Source organism: Opisthocomus hoazin, chromosome 3 (genome assembly GCF_030867145.1).
Source record: "Opisthocomus hoazin isolate bOpiHoa1 chromosome 3, bOpiHoa1.hap1, whole genome shotgun sequence".
NCBI classification, from domain to species: Eukaryota; Metazoa; Chordata; class Aves; order Opisthocomiformes; family Opisthocomidae; genus Opisthocomus; species Opisthocomus hoazin.
The window spans coordinates 86137788-86159396 of record NC_134416.1 but is presented as its reverse complement, the minus strand read 5'-3'; the positions used below and the strand labels follow the sequence as shown (position 1 = coordinate 86159396).

Here is a 21609-nt window from a genome sequence, read left to right as displayed (position 1 = left end):
CCACTTCAGTCTTCACACTTTGGGAGCTGAAGTTTTCTGTTGGGGTGCAGCATCAAGTGACATCTCTCTTCCTTTACAGAGGAGAAAAATCAGAAGGCAAGCGTTGTCTTTCAGACCTATTTATGGAGGCTGCTGCTGCTGTTGAAGACAGCGTAACTTGTGTAGTGAACATAGAACTGTGGGTTTGCAGGCTTTGAGTTCCTCTCTGTTTGTGGTTTTTTTTGTCACGGTGTAGTTTTGAACATGTCTGCCCTTGGGATTTGGTGATGAATCATTCTGGTAAATTCTCAGCCTCACATCGCTTGACAGTCATGGTCAAGTCATGGTCATTAACTTGAGTGGTGCTAACTTTGACTACAGGTTACTCGTGTCACCAGAAATTCTTTTACTAGTTTTGGTGGAATAGAGTACCTTTAATTTACATCTGAAATAGGCTGTGTTGCTGTATTATATGAACTGCAATTGCTGTCTAAACATCATTGGTTCAATTTGTGCTTAAAATCATACATAGATTATAAAGAAGAATCTAGGTGTTTCTATTGTCTACACTCTCAGATTGAGTTTGACTGAAGTTAACTTGTAGTTTGACAGTTTCTTTGCAGTTACACTTGTTCACTTTGTAATTTAGTGAGCATTTAAGAGTTTCTTTAAAATTTCATGTTCATTTCATTTAAGCAGGATGATTAACTGTCTTGGTTATTTCTCAGGGAGTTCAGTGCCTGTGACCAGTAGCAGCGTTTCTGCGTTTTCTGCTGCTTCTGGAGGATTTCTGGATTTAGACAAATTCAAGAAGCCCGAAGGAAGCTGGGTTTGTGAGGTCTGTATGGTCCAAAACAAAGCAGAAGCCACAAAATGTGTAGCCTGTGAAAGTGCAAAGCCAGGCACCAAGGCAGAGCTCAAAGGTAATACTTAAGGAGAAAAACAAGGGGGTGCATTCTACAAATAGTTTTTTTGTTGTTTTTTTAAGTACAATTACTTTTCTTTGAGGTATGGCAAATTGTCCACTGTTCCTCTAGGAATATTGCCTAAGTAAGGTAATGCATCTATGTTTGCACAGCCTTTCCCCAGAAGAAGGTTATGCTTTTTAACAAAAAAAAAAACCTATCACAGAATAGTATCTATCTATCTATCACGTATCACAGAATAGTAGGGGTTGGAAGGGACCTCTGTGGGTCATCTAGTCCAACCCTCCTGCCGAAGCAGGGTCACCTACAGCAGGCTGCACAGGACCTTGTCCAGGCGGGTCTTGAATATCTCCAGAGAAGGAGACTCCACAGCCTCCCTGGGCAGCCTGTTCCAGTGCTCCGTCACCCTCAGAGGGAAGAAGTTCTTCCTCATGTTCAGATGGAACTTCCTGTGCCTCAGTTTGTGCCCATTGCCCCTTGTCCTGTCACTGGGCGCCACTGAAAAGAGCTTGATCCCATCCTCCTGACACCCACCCTTCAGATATTTATAAGCATTTATTAGGTCCCCTCGCAGCCTTCTCTTCTTCAGGCTGAACAAGCCCAGCTCCCTCAGCCTCTCCTCATAGGGGAGATGTTCCAGTCCCCTCATCATCCTTGTAGCCCTCCGCTGGACTCTCTCTAGTAGCTCTTCATCTTTCTTGAACTGGGGAGCCCAGAACTGGACAGAGTACTCCAGATGAGGCCTCACCAGGGCAGTGTAGAGGGGAAGGAGAACCTCCCTCGTCCTGCTGGCCACACTCTTCTTGATGCATCCCAGGATTCCATTGGCTTTCTTGGCAGCCAGGGCACGCTGCTGGCTCATGGTTAACCTGTCGTCCACCAGGACACCCAGGTCCCTCTCCGCAGAGCTGCTCTCCAGCAGGTCTGCCCCAAGCCTGTACTGGTGCATGGGGTTGTTCCTCCCCAGGTGCAGGACCTTGCATTTGCCTTTGTTGAACCTCATCAGGTTCCTCTCTGCCCAACTTTCCAGCCTGTCCAGGTCACGCTGAATGGCAGCACAGCCTTCTGGTGTATCTACCACACCTCCCAGTTTGGTGTCATCAGCAAACTTGCTGAGGGTACATTCTAACTCTTCATCCAGGTCGTTGATGAAGAAGTTAAACAAGACTGGGCCCAGTACTGACCCCTGGGGGACACCACTTGTTACCAGCCTCCAACTAGACTCAGCGCCGCTGATGACAACCCTCTGAGTTCTGCCATTCAGCCAGTTCTCAATCCACCTCACTGACCACTCATCCAGCCCACACTTCCTCAGCTTCCCTAGGAGGATATCATGGGACACTGTGTCGAAAGCCTTGCTGAAGTCGAGGTAGACAACATCCACGGCTCTCCCTTCGTCTACCCAGCCTGTCATGTCATCGTAGAAAGCTATTAGATTGGTCAGGCATGATTTCCCCTTGGTGAATCCATGCTGACTACTCCTGATAACCTTCTTTTCTTCCACTTGCTTGATGATGGCCTCCAGGATAAGCTGCTCCATCACCTTTCTCGGGATGGAGGTGAGGCTGACCGGCCTGTAGTTCCCTGGATCCTCCTTCTTGCCCTTTTTGAAGATTGGAGTGACATTATTAATGTATTAATGGTACTGTTGTTCTTTGCAAGCCTTATGTGTTATTTGTTCAGAGTTTTGACTAAAAGCGTGAGCTTGCAAAGTAGTTAGGGATATACTTGTCAAAGCCACGTGGTGGACAGAAGAATACCATGGCGAAGAGGTGTGTGTACAGAGGAAGTGTGGAGTTTTCTTATTCACTTTGTGGGTTTTTTTTGTTATGTTTTTTTGTTTGCTTGTTTTCATTTTGTTGGGTTTTTTTCAAACAATTTTAACTCTGGGAAGTTCAGGACTAGAATCTCAGCCAGGTAGCTAAAGCTTTTGTATGATATCGTATATTGCAAACTTAACATTATTACTTCTTTCTGCAGGTTTTGGTACTGCTACTGTGTCCACAAATGCTGCAATGCCATTATTTACATTTGGTGTTCAGTCATCATCCTCTGAATCTTCTCATACATTAGGTAGCACAGCAGATTTTAAATTTGGAGAACAAGGGAGCTTGAAGTTCGGCATCGCGTCTGAATCTGCATCCTCCAGCACTGTCACTGGGGGATTTAAGTTTCCTACTAGTTCAGGGAACTTCAAATTTGGAGTTTCTTCCTCAGACTCTAAATCAGATGACAGTAAAAAAGAAGGTAAAACTAACAGTTTTACCTTTGGACTTCCATCTACAAGCAGTCAGGCTCCTTCAACATTTCAGTTTGGGACAGCGAGCCTGGGACAGCAGGAAAAGAAAGAGGAACCAGTTTTGGGAGGCTTTGGTTTTGGCACGAGTTCTAGTTCTTCCATAGCTACCAGTGAGAACAAAACCGGAGTCAGCGGCTTCACTTTTGGAACTGTGGCAGAAAAGGAGGTAGCGTCACCTGCTTTTCCATTTAAGAAGCCAGATGAGAAAAAGGATGAAACTCTTTCAACAAAAGGAGGCTTCTCTTTTGGCAGTGTGGAGCCTGCACCGGCCTCGCAGTTTGTTTTAGGAAGGACAGAAGAGAAACAGGACTCCGTCACTTCTGCTGCTCCGTTAGCGTTTGGAAAGAAAGCTGACAATGAAGAGTTAAAGGCACAGCCTGTCTTTTCAGCTGGGACGGCTGAGCATACCAAAGAGGAGAGCACAGCAAAACCTATATTCAATTTTGGTTTCGTTAAACCATCGGAGAAGGAAAGTGAGCAGGCAAAGCCATCTTTTGCATTTGGGGCACCAACCAGTACTTCAGGTAAACAGAACACCTTTTGTCTTTACTTGTCTGCTCACACTCATCAAACAATACCTCTGAGGCCATACTGGTCAAAATATATGGGATTTGATGTATATCACGCACTAGAGCTTTAGAAAAGGCTTGATTGCTACCTGCAGTCTGTCTTTAGTTCTGGTTATTGATGTATAGACAGTATAGAGCAATTCCTTTTTAGATTTTGACGAGTTTTAATGCTAGGTTTAGGCAAAAAAAAAATTGCCACACCTTAAGGAACCTGTATTGCTTCTTACATGAGCATAGAAGTTGTATTGTCTCAGTAGTAGCAGCTCAGCTGGCGGTAAAATCTGTAGTATGGTGCAGTATAGAGGCCTCATACTAGCGTTGTTTTTCATAGTGAAGGGGACTGAGAGGGGGAGTATCTTATGCCCGTGTACTGGTAGCTGTGCTACGGGGTATACTGCTGTTTCTCCCCTGCTACAAAGGTACAAAAATAACTTCATAGATAATACACGGTTTTGTATTCTTTAATTTGTTGAAAGTCTGCAGTGGAGGATTAAAAATGATGACTGTGTGGGAAAATTCTGATTGTTAAATTCCATTTGTATGACTTGGCAACTGTGTTTTAGAGCACAGAATTAGCTTCTAACTTCTGAAGTGATACAGAAAAGGACATCAGTACCTAACCCTGAATAAAAGCAATACGGAGGGTTATACTGGTTTTAATCACAGTATTCTTATGGTTGAACTGCTATCGAACAGACAGGTTTTGGGAGGAATGTGGGCTTTGGGGAAGAGGAGACGGCTGGGTGGGGGGGTTGGGGTTGTGAGTTTGGCTTGGGTTGTTTTGTTACCTGCCGGGTAGAGGTCTGGAGTTTGGTTTAGTTATGGAAATTTGATGAAGCACCTGTGCAAAAAAGAAATTTTCAGAAGCGTTCTTAAGAATGGTAGAGTCCCTTAAAAATGGCATAGATTAAAAGGGGCCATAACTGCTGGAAAAAAAAAGATGGTGGGAAATTGAAAACAAGATTAACAACGAGAATTAGACCAGCAGCTTAGGGAAAGCTGAAGAATGGCTGACTTTAAAAGACAGCTCTATTTTAAGTGTGTGAAACTGCACTCAGTACTTTATAACGAGGGTCTTAAATGGGTGGTGGTTCTCTGTTGCTCCTAAAAGCAGGTCTTGCAGTAAGTACAATGAACTTAAGCTTGGAAGAGTCAGGCTGGAGGATGGGAAGCTTTGCCTGACTTAAAGCTGTATGCAGAGGGCTGTATTTTTGAACCAGCTACAAATGAAACTGTATCGCTGTGTTTTTCAATACTCCTTTGAGCAAAGCCATAAAGCTGCTAACAGGTGATTGATGTTGTTGTTCAAAGAACATCTAAAATACATTTGTGTTTGTAGAGTTCAGAAGTACTGGTTAATACTGGTTCAGGCAATGACAGCCAGTGCTTAGCATTTGTAACCAGTGAAGCCTAGGCTGCAGCGGTGTCCTTGTTCTTCACAATTCTTCTATCCCTTTAGTTGTGGATGGCAGCAATCAGCACATTGAATCTGGAGTAGCTGGGATAGTGGTTGAGGTGTCATTCGGGACTGCTCTTTGTAGGGCGATTGAAATGGGAGTCCATTTGGCGTTCCTGTGGTGGTTTATGTGCAGTTCTTCCTTTCAGATCAAGGAGCAGCAAAGCCATCCTTCAGCTTCTTGAGCTCTAGTTCCTCCAGCACAGTCATACCCACCACTTCAGCCAGCAGCAGCAGTGTCTTTGGCAGCGCCATCTCTTCCTCAAATCCTCAGCCAGTTCCCGCTCCTTTCGTGTTTGGACAACCCAGCAACACTGTGAGCAGCTCTGTTTTTGGCAGTTCTGCAGAACCTGCAGCACCTCAGTCATTTGGCTTCTCTCAAGAAAACAAACCAGCAACCACATCTTCCAGCACTGGCACGGCTCTTACTTCGTTTGTCTTTGGTTCCGGAGGCAGCAGTACCAATGCGGCAAATTCAGGCTTTACCTTTGGAGCCACAACCACATCAAGTTCGACAGGTACATTTTAAGTAGATGCTCCTCTCATTTTTGCCGTTACATAGTAGACCAAGGAAATAGTGTTTCATGAATATTTTCCTCTGGAGAATGTGTAGGCCAAACACATGGAAGCAGAGAAAAATATTGAATATTTATGTTCAACAGTATAAATCGGGGCTCAGTTTTTCCACAGTCTGAGAAATACAGTTTAGGAATGAACTGGCAGCAGCGTTGTTTTATGCAAAGGACAACCCTTTACTGGATTTCAGTATGTACCGGAGCTTTTCACCATCAGAATGGTAGTTTCTTTCTTTTCACCGTCAGTCCAGTGCTTACAGTTAGAAGTCAGTGACATTACAACTTTACTGACTTTTCTCTCCCATACCTAAAATTCTCTTGTAAATAATGTCAAGATTTGCAGCATTCTTCCTTCACAAGTACCTCTGCATGCAATTGCTGCTGTTTCTAATAAGCATTTTGGCCAGTGTTTGTTGATTTTCTAGCAACTTAGAGAGGACATTTGTTACCACGCTGCATGAATTTAGCAGCATGACGCAAGACTAAATCCGCCAAATCATCTGTATTCCTGCTAGCCTAGCAGTATGTTGGAAATAAGGTTGAACCTGTGAGGAAGAGACTTCATCTAGTTTGGTCTGATTGCTTAACCTTGTCCTTCACAGAAATTAAATTTGCATGCTTTTTTTGTGTATCGGAAACAGAGAGAAAACATTCCTAAATTGTAACAGCCAACAGATCAATTTAACCTCCTTACAAATGAGTAACTTTCAGTGTCATTTCATGAGTAGGTGACGCCGTATTTCAAACATCTTCACAAAGGATTTTTTTTTTTTTTTATGCAGAAGCCTGTATTAACTTTTACTGTATATCTGTTTGTCTTCCTGGAAAGAAAAAACAGCCAGTCCTTCCAAGTTGTGGGGCAACAGAGGGTATTTCCTGTTGCGTGAAGGCTGCTTAACTTTCATTAATACTCCTATTCAAAATGCCCTCTTTTGCGTAGCAGATCTGTTGTGTATGTTCAGATCACTGCTCAGTCACGTATTTTCGTTTCGGTGTTTCTGCTGGCCACGCAGAACCGAAGCAGCTAAACAAATGGGCTGGTTGTCTGTTGATGTTACGTAGAGAATTACTCTGCTAAACCAAATTTTTTAGCAGAGAGAAATTGCTGCAAGCTTGATTTGGCCTCCAGAAGTTGGTAATGGTAAACACTTGGGCAGGGAGAGGCGCAGCTGCTGACAAGATTCATGTTCTCCTGCTGCTAGTAAATCAGGAGCTGTATTGTGCATGTTTGAAAAGTAGAATTTGATGAATATTATCTGTGTGTGATATAAACAGCTTTTAGTAAATGCAAATTAAAATGTGCTGTTTGTGGGGATCTGTTTCTAGAACAGGAATGTTAAGGCAGTAATCTGAATCCAGACAGCCAATGTGTTTGAGATTTGTCTGACTCTCGTAAACATGGTGTTTCTCACCTTACTTAGAAGAAAAGGTGCAATGCCTGCTATGGCTGCCGTAGTATTCGTTTTCTATACTCACACAATTGGTTGGAAATTAAGATGAGTAATTTGTAAGTAATGAGTAATGTTCAGCCACCGGAGTTGGGAAATGTGGGGTCCTAAAGCCTTTGTTTCTCGATTTGTTCTTGTGGAGAAAAAAAAAAAACCCAGCACGTGCTGACATTTCTCTTCTGTTCCCCGAGGATCGTCCCCCTCGTTTCTGTTCAGCTCCGGGCCTCCGGCGCCCACTGCGGGCCCGGCGTTTGGCACCAGCCAGCCACCAGCGTTTGGCCAGAGCCAAGGGTCCGGCCAGGCCAGCACTCCGAGTTTCGGATCGCTGTCGACAACGCTGTTCTCAGCTGGTGCTCAGCCGGCTCCTCCGGCCTTCGGCTCGGTGACGAGCAGCACACAGCCCGCTGTGTTCGGACAGCAAGCCGCCCAACAGTCAGGCTTCGGCTCTGCCACCCCCAGTGCTGGTGAGTGCCCACTATCCCCTTCCCTTTTGGTCTCAAAGATTACGTATTTTATTTTATTTTTCTTGAAGTGCACCTTAAATTACATGGAGACAGGAGACTTCTGCCTTGCGCACATACTTAAGCCTAAGAATCACCCTCCATAAAACAGTGGGTGCAGAGTTGAGTCCTTTGTGTTTCACTCTGGGCTGGGGGAGATGTGCCAGAGGAACACCAGCTTCCCAGTCAGCCTTCTCCACAGGAGACGTGGCAGATGGGGAGGCTGCAGCCCTACCCCTGAATATTGGGTGGTGGTTAAAAGGAAGTGTTGAAGACCGTGAAGTACTCGCCAGCAAGATTGTACAAACTGGAACGGCAGAAGCACAGTAAAAATTGTTGGGTTTTTTTTTGATGCGTTAAGAGTAGTTCTTAGTTATCTGACTTCATTAACGGACTTTGGCAGTTTATTTGTATTGGGGGCTTTGCTGTGTAAGAAAATGCTTAGAATTACTTTTATGCATTTATGGGTTAAGACTTCATTTGAAGTTCTTCTTACTAATGAAGCATAAAATACCGTGGGAAGGGGGCAGAGAATGATCCTTATGATTTAAGTGTAAGAAAGACCTGTTCCACACCAGTAATTCAAAAAACACACTGCCAGAACGTATGTATTTGATATCATCACGTCAAACCCTTAAAGGGAAAAGCCTCCTTTTTCCCCTCTCAGAAGTTTTACAAAATAGCCGCCATTAAAAGTAATGGACGGAAGTTTTTGTACTGATGACTAGATTAGTTGGCACACCTCGTTACTCAGTCTCTCATTCATCAGGTAGCAGTTTAAAGATACAAATCTCCCTGGATTGTCTGTTGCTTATCAGTTACTTTGATGGTAGGATTTTTTTTTTTTTTTTTAACGATGAGGTGCTGTGTTAGCAAATTAAATGAAAGGGAGTCCCCGGATCGACTGCAGGAACACAAGAAAGTTTACCCACATATAAATCTATGTGATTCAGTACTATAATTGAAAACTTCAACAAACTTTAGTATGCACAGGTATAAATTTGACGGTGGTACAGCAGTTAGCAAACAATTCATTATCAGTGTGCCAGCAGCGTTACTTTAAGCATCCCTTTGTGATTCTGTTACAAAGTGAATGAGTTCTTCCGTGTACTGTTCCTGTAGTTATCTGGTGCTCCTGGTGCACCCCCTGCCCTGTAAAAAAAATTCATGAAAGATAGTGGGAAGAACATGAGGATTTTGCTGGAAAGGATGAACTCAAATTTCAACTTTCTTCCTCCCTTCTTCTTCCACCCCATCTCCCCAGGTCCTGTGTTCCAGTTTGGAAGTAGCACTTCTAATTTCAACTTCCCGAATAACCCAGGAGTGTTTACTTTTGGTGCAAATCTTCCTGCACCAGCAGCACCGGCACAGCCTTCTGGCTCATCAGGATTTTCCTTCAACCAGCCTCCAACATTTACAGTGGGGTAAGAGACCATGTCAGAATTTCACTTGAGCTTCGGGTAGTATCAGTGGACAGTGGGCAGCCTCTACGGTTCCTGCTGTTAAATCATGAGGTGTTCAGATGAACCTTGGTGTTTGAAACGAAGCTGGGCATCCTTCCTTGGATGGATCCATCCATCCATCTTTTCTAGCCTGATGGGGTAACTGAGCACCGGTATCTTTAGCGGAGCCCAGCTGTCAGAAATGTCACACATCAGCATATGTGAGATTGTCTTGTTCTTGAAAGGTAAAATCTGTATGTAGCCAATACGCTGCGACTTAACCTTCTGAATAAGAGAGGTTCAATTGCTTTTGGTTTCTGGAACTCTCTTCCTCCTCTTCATCGTGTGCCGTTTGTTGCCAGCTGGTAACTGGTGAGCCAAGACTATGAAACTAGGCGAGACTATGTTCTGGAGTATCATCTACTCAGTGCTGCTACTGCATTTTCAGCTGCCCTGTCCTAAACTCTGAACTGCTGCTTTCTTTTGATAGGACTAATGGGAAAAATGTTTTCTCCGCCTCTGGTTCTTCAGTTTCTGGTCGGAAGATAAAGACTGCAGTTAGACGTAGAAAATAATCACCCGATTGGTAAAGCAACTTTCGAAGCAGCTACTACCCTGCATTGTTCAGTTGTTGGGATCGTACCTCATGCTGGGTTAGCTGAAGTCAGATCTGCCTACAGGAATATAAAACTCTGCTGCCCTTCCTTTCCCCTTCCTTCCCTTCCCTCTCCCCGGTTAGATCTTTTTGGTAACGGATAGAGTTGGCAACAGGGCCGTTCTCGAGTAAAATGATTTTAGACTCCAACAAGTTCCTTCCTTCACTGACTCGGCATGGTCTGGCTGTAGCCGTGAGTAGAGCCCGCACAGTGAATGGCTTGTACAATACCTCTTCATCTGCACCACTATGTGCGCTCATCTGCGTTTACTGATGCCTCGGAATGGCAACCGCGTCAGCGAGAGATGCTGTATAGAGTAGAGAATGTCGGTAACGAATGATTTCTATGCGGAGTTTGTGCTGGTGTATGTGTGAAGTGAGTGAGTTTGGGTGTATTGTGCACTAAAATTTTCTGATAGAGGAAGACTGATTAAAGGGTGATCCATGCTAAGGACTTGTTAGATCTGTAGTTCTTCATTTAATAATTATATGCTATTTCTATATTTTCATTCTTACAGCCCTTTATCACCTGTCTCGCCTTTGTTATTTTATTATTAAACATGTAAATACAATTTTGTTTCTCTATGTACTTTTTTGGCATAACAAATCTGTGAAATTGAAATTTTAATTTTGTGTGTTACGGCCATTTTTGTTTAGTATTGTCTCAGATTTTATGTAAATCCCATTATTCAAAGTTGCCTAAATCCATTTAGAAAATCTTTAAAATTGGGAATTCTTAAAGTAAGTTTATTGGCTTTTCTGATCCATTTTTGTTTGGACCAAAAACCAGTATTGTACAAAGTATTAAGTATATATTTTTATATTTACTGAAATGGACTGTGGTGACTTTGGATAATAAGGAAAAGTTTAATATTAAAGCCATGTTTATTACAGTATAATTAACATGTTAAACCATGGGATAAATGCCATCAATAAAAACTATGAAATACTGTCTGGCAGTTTTAACTCCCCGTGAAGGCATCTGCAGCTGTCACCACACGGGAGGATGCGCTCAGCCTGAGCGGCCACCTGCTTTCTCCCACCTCTACTTTTCAACAGCGACACCAGCGCTCATTTCAGAGGATGTTGCATTAGCTGGAGGTTCCCTGTTAGGAAGCAGAGTTTTAGTGTAGACTTAAGCTCAGAGCCATATGTCAGTGTGTCAGCTGTCTGGCCACACTGGCTGCAGTGAATTTTTATAGAGCTATTTAAAAAAAAAAAAAAAAAGAGGTAACATTACAAACATTCACCACTGTTCTACACTTGACTGACTGTAAATGAGTAGCTTTGGGGTTTTTCCACTTCTGTAGCAGCCGGAGGAGCCTCCTGGAGAACACATGTTATTCTAGTGAAAGGAGAGGAACTGCTCCTGGTTGTTGGGGGACCACAGCTGAACTTTTACTAAGCCACAGCCTTCTGTTCATGGTTGAGGTCCAGTTGCCTGCTACAGCTGGAACTGAAAAGACCTGCCTAAGTGGTGTAAGCTTTAACTGTCTTCAGAGCTGGGGCTGGGGGTGTTTTTGCTAGCACTCCTGCCCTTCACCCCAGTGCTGCTCAGCACTGCTACACTGACAGCTGCCAGCATGATGAAGTGAGATGCTTTGCTAACCATGGACTGGACGTGACAGGAGGACAAAGGCTCACTTTTGTTCCACAGGTCCAGTTCCAATCGCCACTTCTGCAACTAGAAAGTATTCGGCACCTAGACTGTAAAACCACACATGTAAGCTGCTATTCAGACAGTCCCATCTTGCCACTGTAGCTGAGATTATATGCAATTACATATTTCCAGATGTCAAAATCAGAAAAATGCCACAAATTTCACTTTATTCCTTGAGCCTGATCACCTGCCGAGTACCATCCCACACACACAAAAAAAGCTGCATCTTCAACGCACCTTGCGTAAGAGACAAACTAAAAGCTAGTGTTTACAACAGCATAATGATACATATTTCAGGGGAGAGGCTCTGTGTTCTTTGAATTCTGATTTTGGTCTTTGCCTGCTGTGGAAGGGGTGGTATTTTTCTAAAGGACAAGAGATACCTTCCCTTATACCTGAGGTGGTAGCAGTAAAGTCGCAGCAAACTGCATTGCTTCCCCTCCACACCCCACCCTCCCCCCAAATCCTGAATCTTAATTTCTAGGCCACTGCTAGAGTAAATAGAACAAAAGTTCTTTTCCTATTCATACTGAAATTGCGAATAGGCAACACCCACCCTAGAGGCCAGTTCTGACAGCTTTAGCTTCTGCCAGGCTGGTTGACTGCCATGCCTGAACTTTCAACTTCAATGCTTACATCGACATATTTTCTTTGAAAGAACAGTTAAGCAGTATCTCTGAAGTTCTGTTTCAGCCAAACATTTCACTTCAAGTGATCCAGACACCTCAGCAGGGTGCTTTATTCAGGCCTGCTTATTGCCGAGACGTTTTTATTTCAGTGGTGCCTGTCAGTAACATTGCTCTGATGTTAATGACACATTTAAGATGATCAAGTCTCTTTGTCTAGTAATAAATTGTTAGCATTAAAACAATAGTAACCCTCAAAATGATGAGATATTTTGATACAGATACACTTCCTAATTATGCAAAGACTTTAAAATCAGGATTCTAGCCTAGATGATTTTTTTTTTTTTTCCAGATTTATCTAAAAAGTCATCATCTAAAGAGGTAGCAGCTTCATTCTGGAGAGGTAACTGGTAGGAAAATGGCATCCTCCCCTTATTAAGCAGTGGGTTTGGTCCTGAAACAACACTGTAAATGAAGATCACAGATACACAGAACATTGTGTTTATAAACATAAGACCACCACCTGTCCAACTAAAATACTGAAGAATATTAACACATTACTGATTAAGTTACTTCACATGAAGACACGAGATCACCAAGCTCTCAAACATTTCTATTGTCGATCAAACAACTGTCTAAACCATGGCAGAGTAAAAGCTTCAGCGATGGAGCAGCAAGTTACACCTTAAGGGAGGAACACACAAAACCAGGTGTAGAGCAATTCCAAACTTTTACTCCAATTTTAATAAAACATTAACACTGTTGGTTATACTCCATTCCAAGATACTAATAACATGAGAATAAAGAAATTATCAAAGCTATGTAATCATGCAAAATATGAGCTTCTTTATTCGGTATTTAAGTTATTCTGAATATACAAACAATAGCCAGAATTATAAAGTGAAAATAACCAGTATTTGTACTTCTGCAGATTTACACCCATGACACACTTCAGTGAATGTTTTCTGCATGCTCCGGAAACACATTCAGTTGTTCTGCTTGTTATTGTATGCAAGAAATAGACAAGTGCTTTTACTCCAAAACAGAAGCAAGAAAGTTACCTTTCATGAGCATGATCTGTGCTGGTCACAGCTCCAAAATTATTTACACACGCCAATCCACTGACACTGCAGTGTAACACGCCCTTCCCAGAGAGGAAGCAGCTATTGCTTCACCTCTCCATTAGCTCTGGCATGTGAAACAAGTGACAGTGCTTAAGACAATCATGCAAAAAACTTTTCACATCAATTCTGATAAAATACTTAGACGACGGAATACGATCTGTGAAGAGGTAATAAGGGACACGATAGACACTGCTCAGCTCTTTGTACACACATGGTAATTTAATTAACATGATTTTCCTTGCTGTCTAATACTGCAGTTCTCTCCTCCTCAAAAAATTTACCAAACAACTCAGGCAACTGCTTGGAAAACAACTTGATTTTCTAGTTACCTGCCAACATCCAAAACTGTAGGAACAACATTTCTTTTATGGCGGAGTATTTCTAGGTAGCTGCTTTCCACAGACTGACGAACAGCACAGCCCCTTTCTTTCTCGTCAGTCAGAGGGTAACACTTCCAGATTTAATACGTATTGTTTCTCCCAAATTTCTTTGGCATTTATGAGAACTCCAATACTTTGAAGGTAGCTGCTGGCATCATACTGGAGCAGAACATTTTCTTCAGCTTCTGAATCGGTTCCCATCTCATTTGGGCAAAAGATTCTGACAGACACCTTGGTTTCAGGTTTGGGGTAGGTCTTTGCTCACTGGGGGTGGGAGGGGATGTTCAAAACCAGTCTGGAAATGTCATCTTCTGGTATCATCTGACTCCATTCCTTCTTACCACAATAGTCCCTGCTACGATATCATAGGCTGTTCTGTTATGCTGGAAAAACAGCAGGGTGATGAACGCAGGAAAAAACGAAGCAATAGAAAAATTCTTGATCAAAGCTCGTATCGTGGACCTGAAACGAGGATAAAGCATTCAGCACCTTATTTTCACTTTTCTGCTTATATTAGTAGTTGGTTTACTTTCAAGTTTAGTGCCTCAGTTCTGCACAACACAAAAAATCAGTCTCCAGCAGGGTTCGAGGAGATTATTCTACCACCTAACCTGAAAAACATTCACATGATTGAATAACTGCTATTTTATTCTTAGATCACAGAATCTAACAATAGCTCTTGCAAGCTAATTCTTGCAAAGGCCACTATTAAAGTAATGGTGTATTTCCTCTGTCCACACTACTAACCTGAAAGCAACGTGATGGAGCTAAGAGCACTTACGTTGTCATACTGACATTAGAAGACGGAATGACCAACACACGGCTGGGCGCAATAAGCACAGATGTATCACACGTCACAACTCGCAGTCCAAGCAAGAATTTCCCTGGGGTTGCTCCACCTGCTCCCCAAATACAGATTATCTGTAAAAGAAAAGTTATTTATCTCAGTTCCACGCACCACCATGTTGTTGATCCGTGTAGCAAACTTGGGTTTTCATCAGAACTATGTGAATGTCGTAAGCTTCGACGTAATCCAAAATACTGTAAAGAGGATTTACTTTACAGGCCAATGGTAACGGAATTTTTTCAACATTTATTCAACAACTGACAACTATTATAGAAGTTAGTGTTTATGAGTAGTTACCTCATAGAAGCAGACTAATAACCTGTAGATGAGAGCTACAATCATAATTTTCTGCAAATCTTCCATGGATGTATCTTCATCTATTTCTTCTATGATGTAATGCATGGCAAATTTAGAGATGTCCCTGTACAAAATAAGACTGAAGTTTAACACCGTCTTTCTCCCAGTACCAATGTTACCCCTTTTAATACTAGAATTCACTCCTTCAGCACTGGTATTCGTAAAAGAACAAAAGCTCCTTGGCTTCTCTGATAATAAACACGTTAAAATTCAGAACACTAGGTTTCTTTCCGAGGTGCTGCCTAGTTTATTTTGTCTTTTTCATCAAGAAAAGATCATTCTTTATTACTACTTTTGCACAATGGCATCCCTGGGTAGCGAGCTGCAGAATGGTTCTGAAAATTCTCACGATTCTTGGGAGATAAAAAAGAGATTCCGCGCGTGATCACCAAACCCAGTATAAATGGAAGGCACCCAAGTCTCTTCCTTCCAGGAACTCAAGGCAAAACACAACGTGGCACTCTTCTCTATAAATGCAAGGGAGAAGTTGCAAGTCCCCCCCTGGCAAGCAAAGGAGACCTACCCTCCCTTGCACGATTGGGGTTCCGCACTCTCTGTAGCTTTTACAGTGCTCATCATACTCTTCCAGAGGCAGGCACCTTGGCATGCAAGAGCAAGTTTTTAACTTAAAGCTATTGAAACCTTCAGTTGTTTACCCTAACAAAGCTACACACAGCATCAATTTGGAGGCAAGTGCGTGTTTTCACAAGATCAACTCCGCAGATCTAACATTCTCATCTGATACTCAGAACAGACATTACTTGCAACATGTATTTAGGCATGGACTTTCCACTCACACATCTAAGTGAGAATTACTACTCACATAGAAACGTGCAGTCCCACTTCAAAACAGTCCACCTATATTTGTACTACTCGCCCTCCTCTTTATTCAGACTCAAGGATCAAAAAATATAAGGAATTAAGAAAACAGCATACCACAACCTGCACTGCCATTCAATACAACCTAGGCCTGAACTCACTCTCAAGAACTGCAAGGACGTATTTTTTCCATGACAACTCCTCAGCGTAACCTCAAGCACACCGCATCTCGCAAGTGAAGAAACCACCAACCCCAGAATGTTTCTCTGATGTTACTTGTAAGCAACTTATTACTGCTTTTGCAAGAGTCAATATTGAATATACTGTAAATTAACTGAAAGAAGATTCCCTCACTACTTTATAGAAGCAGTATATGTATAGTTGTTCCCCATCTTTCCAGCACTTCATTTTGCATAGTTCTCAGCCTACTAAAAACCAAATGGAAATACAAGCTGTCAGGTTAGAGCTGGAGGTTTTGGCAACTGAACAGAACTGAGAGTTTGGCATTTTAATTGCGTGCTTATCTGAACAAAAACCACTGAGGTATTTATTGTTTTGGATTTGACCCTCTTCCACACACCTTTCAAGAGCAGTTTAAGGTGCCTGAAAGATGTTATCTGTATAGTATCAGTTTACAGTCAGACAACATTTGGAAGGTTCTTTAGCAGAAAGCTTGGATTCTAAAATGTGTTTATACAGTAATGGCATTACTGATTACACCATGCTCTCATCTCCTAATCAGACCGAAATATTTGATTACACCAAACCAAAGCAGAGAAACTAAATGAGCTACGGAATAAGATATTTACAGCTAAAGAAGCAGATAAAAAAGAAACAGTCTTTGCAGTAAACGATTACATCCAAGTATAAAAATGTGAAATGAAAAATCTTTCAGTCTAGTGTATAGTTGATACACACGATGCTTAATCATACTTTATAAGAAATCCAACTTATGCCCAGTAAAGACTGCAGCATGGTAGCATTCCTAACAATCCGGCTGTGTTTTAAAAGTACATACGCATCCAACATGAAGGATCTGAAATAATTTTTGTTGTATGTTAGCATTGTTTTGGTCACAAATTTAAAACACAGCACCACAGGAGACACTATGAAGAAAATTAACTACATCCCAGCCAGATCCATTACATTTTTAAAGACTGTTTAAAAAATGAATTTATTTGTCAATGTTTTTTCTTTCAGTTTATTAGAGGACTTCTTAAAAATCTTGCTATTGCCTCCCAAAAGTAAGACTGCAAGACTAACCTACCCTTACTAAGGAGTTTGTGAGCTTGCGAAGACACCTGTACAAACTCTTTGTTTCCATCAGCTGACCCAAAATCAGAAAGTATTTAAAAGGAGGTTAAGCTAGCAGCACTTTTTACTCAACTTTTGATACAGTTACCAAGTGCCATCATATGCATAAGCACACCATACATACATCATGACACCTCAAAGAGCATGAAGAGCTTAAAGCTGTAAATAAAGCTTTAAATTGTTCAACTTACTTTATTCCACTGAGATGCATAATACCTAAAACAATGGCTGCCTTTATAAAGAACAGAATAAAAAAATCCACCATCTCTGCTATGAACCTGTGTGCCAGCGAAGGGATAATGAACTCCCGACCTGTAACAGAAATAGTTAACATTACCCAGATGTTACTGCACTACCACAAAGTTAACACATCATCTGAAGAACGTTTCACATTAACCTCACTGCAAGAACATTATCAAGATCTTGATCTCAGCTCACACCTTCTTCAGCTCACACCTTCTTCAACAAAATGTCTAAAAGTGTATGAATAAAAAATGATCTGAATTATTTAAATTGAGTTATAAGAACCTTCTTGTATTAAAGCAAACGCTTTCAAAACACTGACTCCCATCAGGATTACAGGCAAAAGCCCACCCCACCACAGAACCAAAGTACACTGGAGATGCATTAATTTTTGTGGATTTTTCATTTAGAACAGCTTTAGAGAGACAGATTTCTGTAAATCAGAGTTCAGCTAAAAGGAAAGTTAGCTCTACCACAACTTTTCTACTGCTCAGCAGCAAGGCTTCCAGATGTACCAAGTATCAACTGTCTAACAGTAAAACACAGCCTATTTTGTCACAAGTCAGCCCCAGAAACAGGAGTGGATGAAAATGCTAGTCATACTGGGCATAAACATTCCTACAGACATCTTATTACAATAAAACACAGCATGCAGCCCTACCACGAGCCAGAAAATGTAAGACATTTCTCCTGTTTGATTGGCCAAGTGAAAATGGGGGCAAAGTAGTTACTCACAGTTACAAGATTTTGTTGCTAACATCACCTCAGATGATTAAAGCAACGATTAAAGAGTATCTTAGAAAGTTTCCAAGGAACAGTGTTGCAAAATAATTTCATCTGAACCCATCTACCCCTCTGTATTTTCCAAACAAACCTGACTACTCCCATGAAACCAGCAAGGACTCACATCAAAACTTGATTTAGCAATACCCAAGTACTACTAGATGTAAACTTGTGGAAAACAGCAACTCTTCTGGTTGGTGTTTCTGAGAACGCCAACCACAACAGACAGGAAAAGGAGAAAAGGAAAGGTGAAAGAGAATCCTTCTTCTCTCCAATCTCAAAAAATACCATGAAGTTTCACTGAGAATAAGCCTCCATAGTTTAGCTGCGCAGGCTGATAATGCCAGCCCTGGCCTTACAAGCTATGCAAGCGAAACCGAAAGCCCACAGCACTGGGACACTTTTAAAATGAGGTAACTATAATCAAGCAGTAATTAGGTAAGAGCAAGTTCTTATTTGGCATACCTTAGTTTATCTGTATCTGTTTCATACCTGCATCACCAACAATTCTGCATCGATACTGTCAAGTAGCATGACTGTTACATATATAACACTAAAATGAATTAAATTCTCATTGTCAAAGTACATCCAAGTTGTCAATTAAATTCTCTTTAAAGGTTCTTCAACTGAGGCAGACGGGACCATAGCCAGTCCCCCCAACCCCATCTTGAGCATACAGCGCCAGATAAAAGCATTCATTTGCTCTGTTAAAAGGAGCACACTTGTTGAGGTCGGTGACGCAGTTTCATCTGAATATATTAGATTCAATGACTGAATAAGGAAGAAGCGAAGTGAAGCCAAGAAAGTTAAGTATTAACTTAAACTCCACTATATTAAGAAACCCTAGCAACTCTCAGACTCTGACAGATTTCCACTGCAGTGATTTGAGATGTTCCACTACTCTGCCAGGAGTTACTATTTGTATGTCACAGACAGCCAAAAGCAACACGCATCCAGCTCAGCTCAAAGTCTAGGATCTTACATTACGCTGGTAATAAAGATGGGTTTGCACCAGTCAGCCAGGCAGAGCCGCTGAGGCTTGGATGCACTTTCTATTCTGCTGCTCCCAGCAGAGCAGTCATCTCCTGCAGCAAGGCAGGGGCAGGGGAGGGGAGGAAGGGTCTTGGATCACGATGACTGCCCACAAAAAGCCCACTACTGCCCAGAGTGCTGCCGACACTGGTACTCTGCAGGCAGACTGACCTGAAGAGTTACCAATTCCACTTCTCAACATCCCATTTAAAATCTGCAATGTTAACACAAGCTGTCACTCACTCCAGCTTACCTAAGCACACCTGGCTGTAGCCTGCAGTGGTGCAGAGACGGATACTTGACCTGCCCAGCCAATCAGGCAGATTATTATCTGCAGCAGCAAAGAAGGAGCCGTAATCGCTTTAAGCTGTTCCAGATACATCCACCTGCAACCTGGAGCCGAAGCACTGGCACAAGAGTCTTTGTTTATAATTGTATCGTATCACTGTATCACACACAGATTCCCTTAAGCAGGCCAGGTGTTGCTACAGTATTGAGCATTCAGAGTAACCGTGTTCAGCAGCACGAAATACTATTCATACCCTAAATTACCTTTAAGATGGAATTAGTTATTGCAGAACCAGGTAAAAATCCATGAATCATCTCAGCCCAGCCTTTGTCCATATCCTCTTTTTCAATGACTGGCATTATCTGTTTATAAGCAATCTATAACTCAGAATCAGGGCACAATTAAAGAAAACACTACTTTGTGTTGCAACCTTGTTTAAACAACATCTGCTCAAAACCACAAGAAAGCAGCAAGTTCAGAACCTGGAGTCCCTTCCCTTCAAAAGAAAGAAAAACCAACTGAAAAGGTTCTCCGCTCACACCCAGCCACTGAGCTTATAAATAATGTTACAGATCAGTAATGCTGCACTTTGCCCTGCAGAAAGACAGGAGATCTGGCTTTTCTCCAGAGCCCTTTAGCAGTGTTCTGCTCCACGTTTTTCTACCATTCGTCAAGCTGCTACCAAAACACTCAGGGAACGTCACCTAGGCGCTCCTCAGCTTGCGCAGAAATGTTTTGTGCCCCAGGTTTTATCTCTGATGCGATCAGAACAAGTCTGTCTTACTATCAAACAAGTATAAAGAGAATATAAATATATAATATAAAACACTGCTACGCATGGTCTTCAGTATTTATAGCCGTAACAGACTTGTATTCACCTCGGGTCCTGCCACCAGCTTGCTGAATGCTAGCAGGTTTTTATTTCTCTGCTTCACTTTCATTATTAGATCATTTTATTTGAGCACCGAGAGTCCACTAAAAGCAATGACATTCGGTTAGATTCCATTACCCAGACACGCCAGCTGCAAAGCCAGACGCCTCACAAACCTCTCACCACCAGAGCAAGTTTCACTGGAGAAAGCAAACCCCTCGACACCCACGGCAGCACCTCGCAGCCAGCCGCCACAGCAGCGCGCACCAGCCAGCCCCCTCACACCTGCTGCCAGGTGCCGGCTCCGGACGCACAAACTCGCTGTCTGGGCCGCTGCCTTTTCCGCGGCGCGGCGCCGGGCCCGGGGCCCACAGCAGCGCAAAGACGCCCCCCAAAACGCTACACCCCCCCACCCCGGGCTTGCTCCTCGACCCGCCGCTTCCCGCAACGGAGGGGCCCGCGGAGGCCCACGGCCGCCCCCTCCCCCCGGCCCGCTCACCTGCCGGCCGCCCCGTCTCCCTGGGGGCGCCGGTGCCGCTGCTGGAGGCCGCCCTGGGCAGGGGGGCCAACCTGCCCGCCGCTGCCGGCCAAGCGGGGGGGGAAGCGGCGGCGCGGGGCCCCGGCGCGGGGGCGGCCGTGTGGGCCGGCGCCGGAGCGAAGAGGTAGAAGGGGCTGTAGTAGGCGGCGGCGGCGGCCGCCCCCGGCGGCAGCGGCGGGGAGGGAGGGTTCGGCGGCGCGGCGGCGGGGCGGGGGGGCCCGGCGGAGGCGGCGGCGGCGGCGAGGAGGGCGGGCAGGCAGCCCTGCCAGCTGAGGTACCCGCAGTACGAGTCCCACAGCCACTGGTGCACCCGCCGCGCGTACTCCGCCGCGCTCAGCGGCTTCGCCCCGCCGCCCTCGCCCCCAGCGGCCGCCGGCGGGGAGCGCGGCGGTGACGGAGCGGCAGCGGGGTCCCCTCCGGCGCCGCTGTCGCTCCCCTCGCCCTCTGCCACGGCCGCCGCTGCCGCCCCAGCGCCGGGCCGGCCAGCGCCCGGGTCCGGGTCCGTGCCGGGCTCCGCCATCTCCTCCATCCCCTCTGACACTGCGCAGCTGCGCTCACCGCGCATGCACTGGGGGAGACGCCTCGCCTCTCCCACTTACCGCGGAGGCGGGGGCGGGAGCAGGGGAAGCGGACAAACAGGAGGCGGAGTCTTTCGGGCACCCAGCCTGGCGAGGAGCGTACTACTCTCCAGCAAACCCCTTTCTGCCGCTGCGCAAGCACACAGCCAGGCTTTCTCCCCCGCCCCCCGTGAGATGGTATCGCCTAGTGGCGAGGCAGGGACGGGGGTATGGCCCGGGCGGTTCCAAGCGCCCCGGCGGGAGGGGGTGAGAAGGGGTGCAGCCCTGCCCGCCCGCGCTCTGGAGAGGTTTGCGGGCAG

At 44.1% G+C, this 21609-nt stretch overlaps 2 protein-coding genes across 4 annotated transcripts in view; one reads left to right on the top strand and one right to left on the bottom strand.

Moving 5' to 3' along the window:
* Positions 1 to 10797, top strand: part of NUP153 (nucleoporin 153) — a 55296-nt gene extending 44499 nt beyond the window's left edge. For all 3 annotated transcript variants that reach the window (XM_075416893.1, XM_075416894.1, XM_075416892.1), the window contains exons 17-22: positions 708 to 902; positions 2886 to 3728; positions 5379 to 5747; positions 7444 to 7716; positions 9017 to 9176; positions 9685 to 10797. In XM_075416893.1, coding sequence (XP_075273008.1) covers positions 708 to 902; positions 2886 to 3728; positions 5379 to 5747; positions 7444 to 7716; positions 9017 to 9176; positions 9685 to 9769 — 1925 coding nt within the window. In that variant the 3' untranslated portion in view covers positions 9770 to 10797. The remainder of the gene's footprint in view (positions 1 to 707; positions 903 to 2885; positions 3729 to 5378; positions 5748 to 7443; positions 7717 to 9016; positions 9177 to 9684) is intronic.
* Positions 10798 to 12852: 2055 nt separating this feature from the next.
* Positions 12853 to 21303, bottom strand: FAM8A1 (family with sequence similarity 8 member A1). The gene is made up of 5 exons (XM_075416896.1): positions 20694 to 21303; positions 17168 to 17288; positions 14784 to 14907; positions 14421 to 14560; positions 12853 to 14101 (listed from the first exon to the last, which is right to left on the bottom strand). Exons 1-5 carry the CDS (start codon positions 21295 to 21297, stop codon positions 13957 to 13959), a joined length of 1134 nt encoding a protein of 377 aa, XP_075273011.1. The 5' UTR covers positions 21298 to 21303; the 3' UTR covers positions 12853 to 13956.
* Between the last annotated feature and the right edge of the window lie 306 nt (positions 21304 to 21609).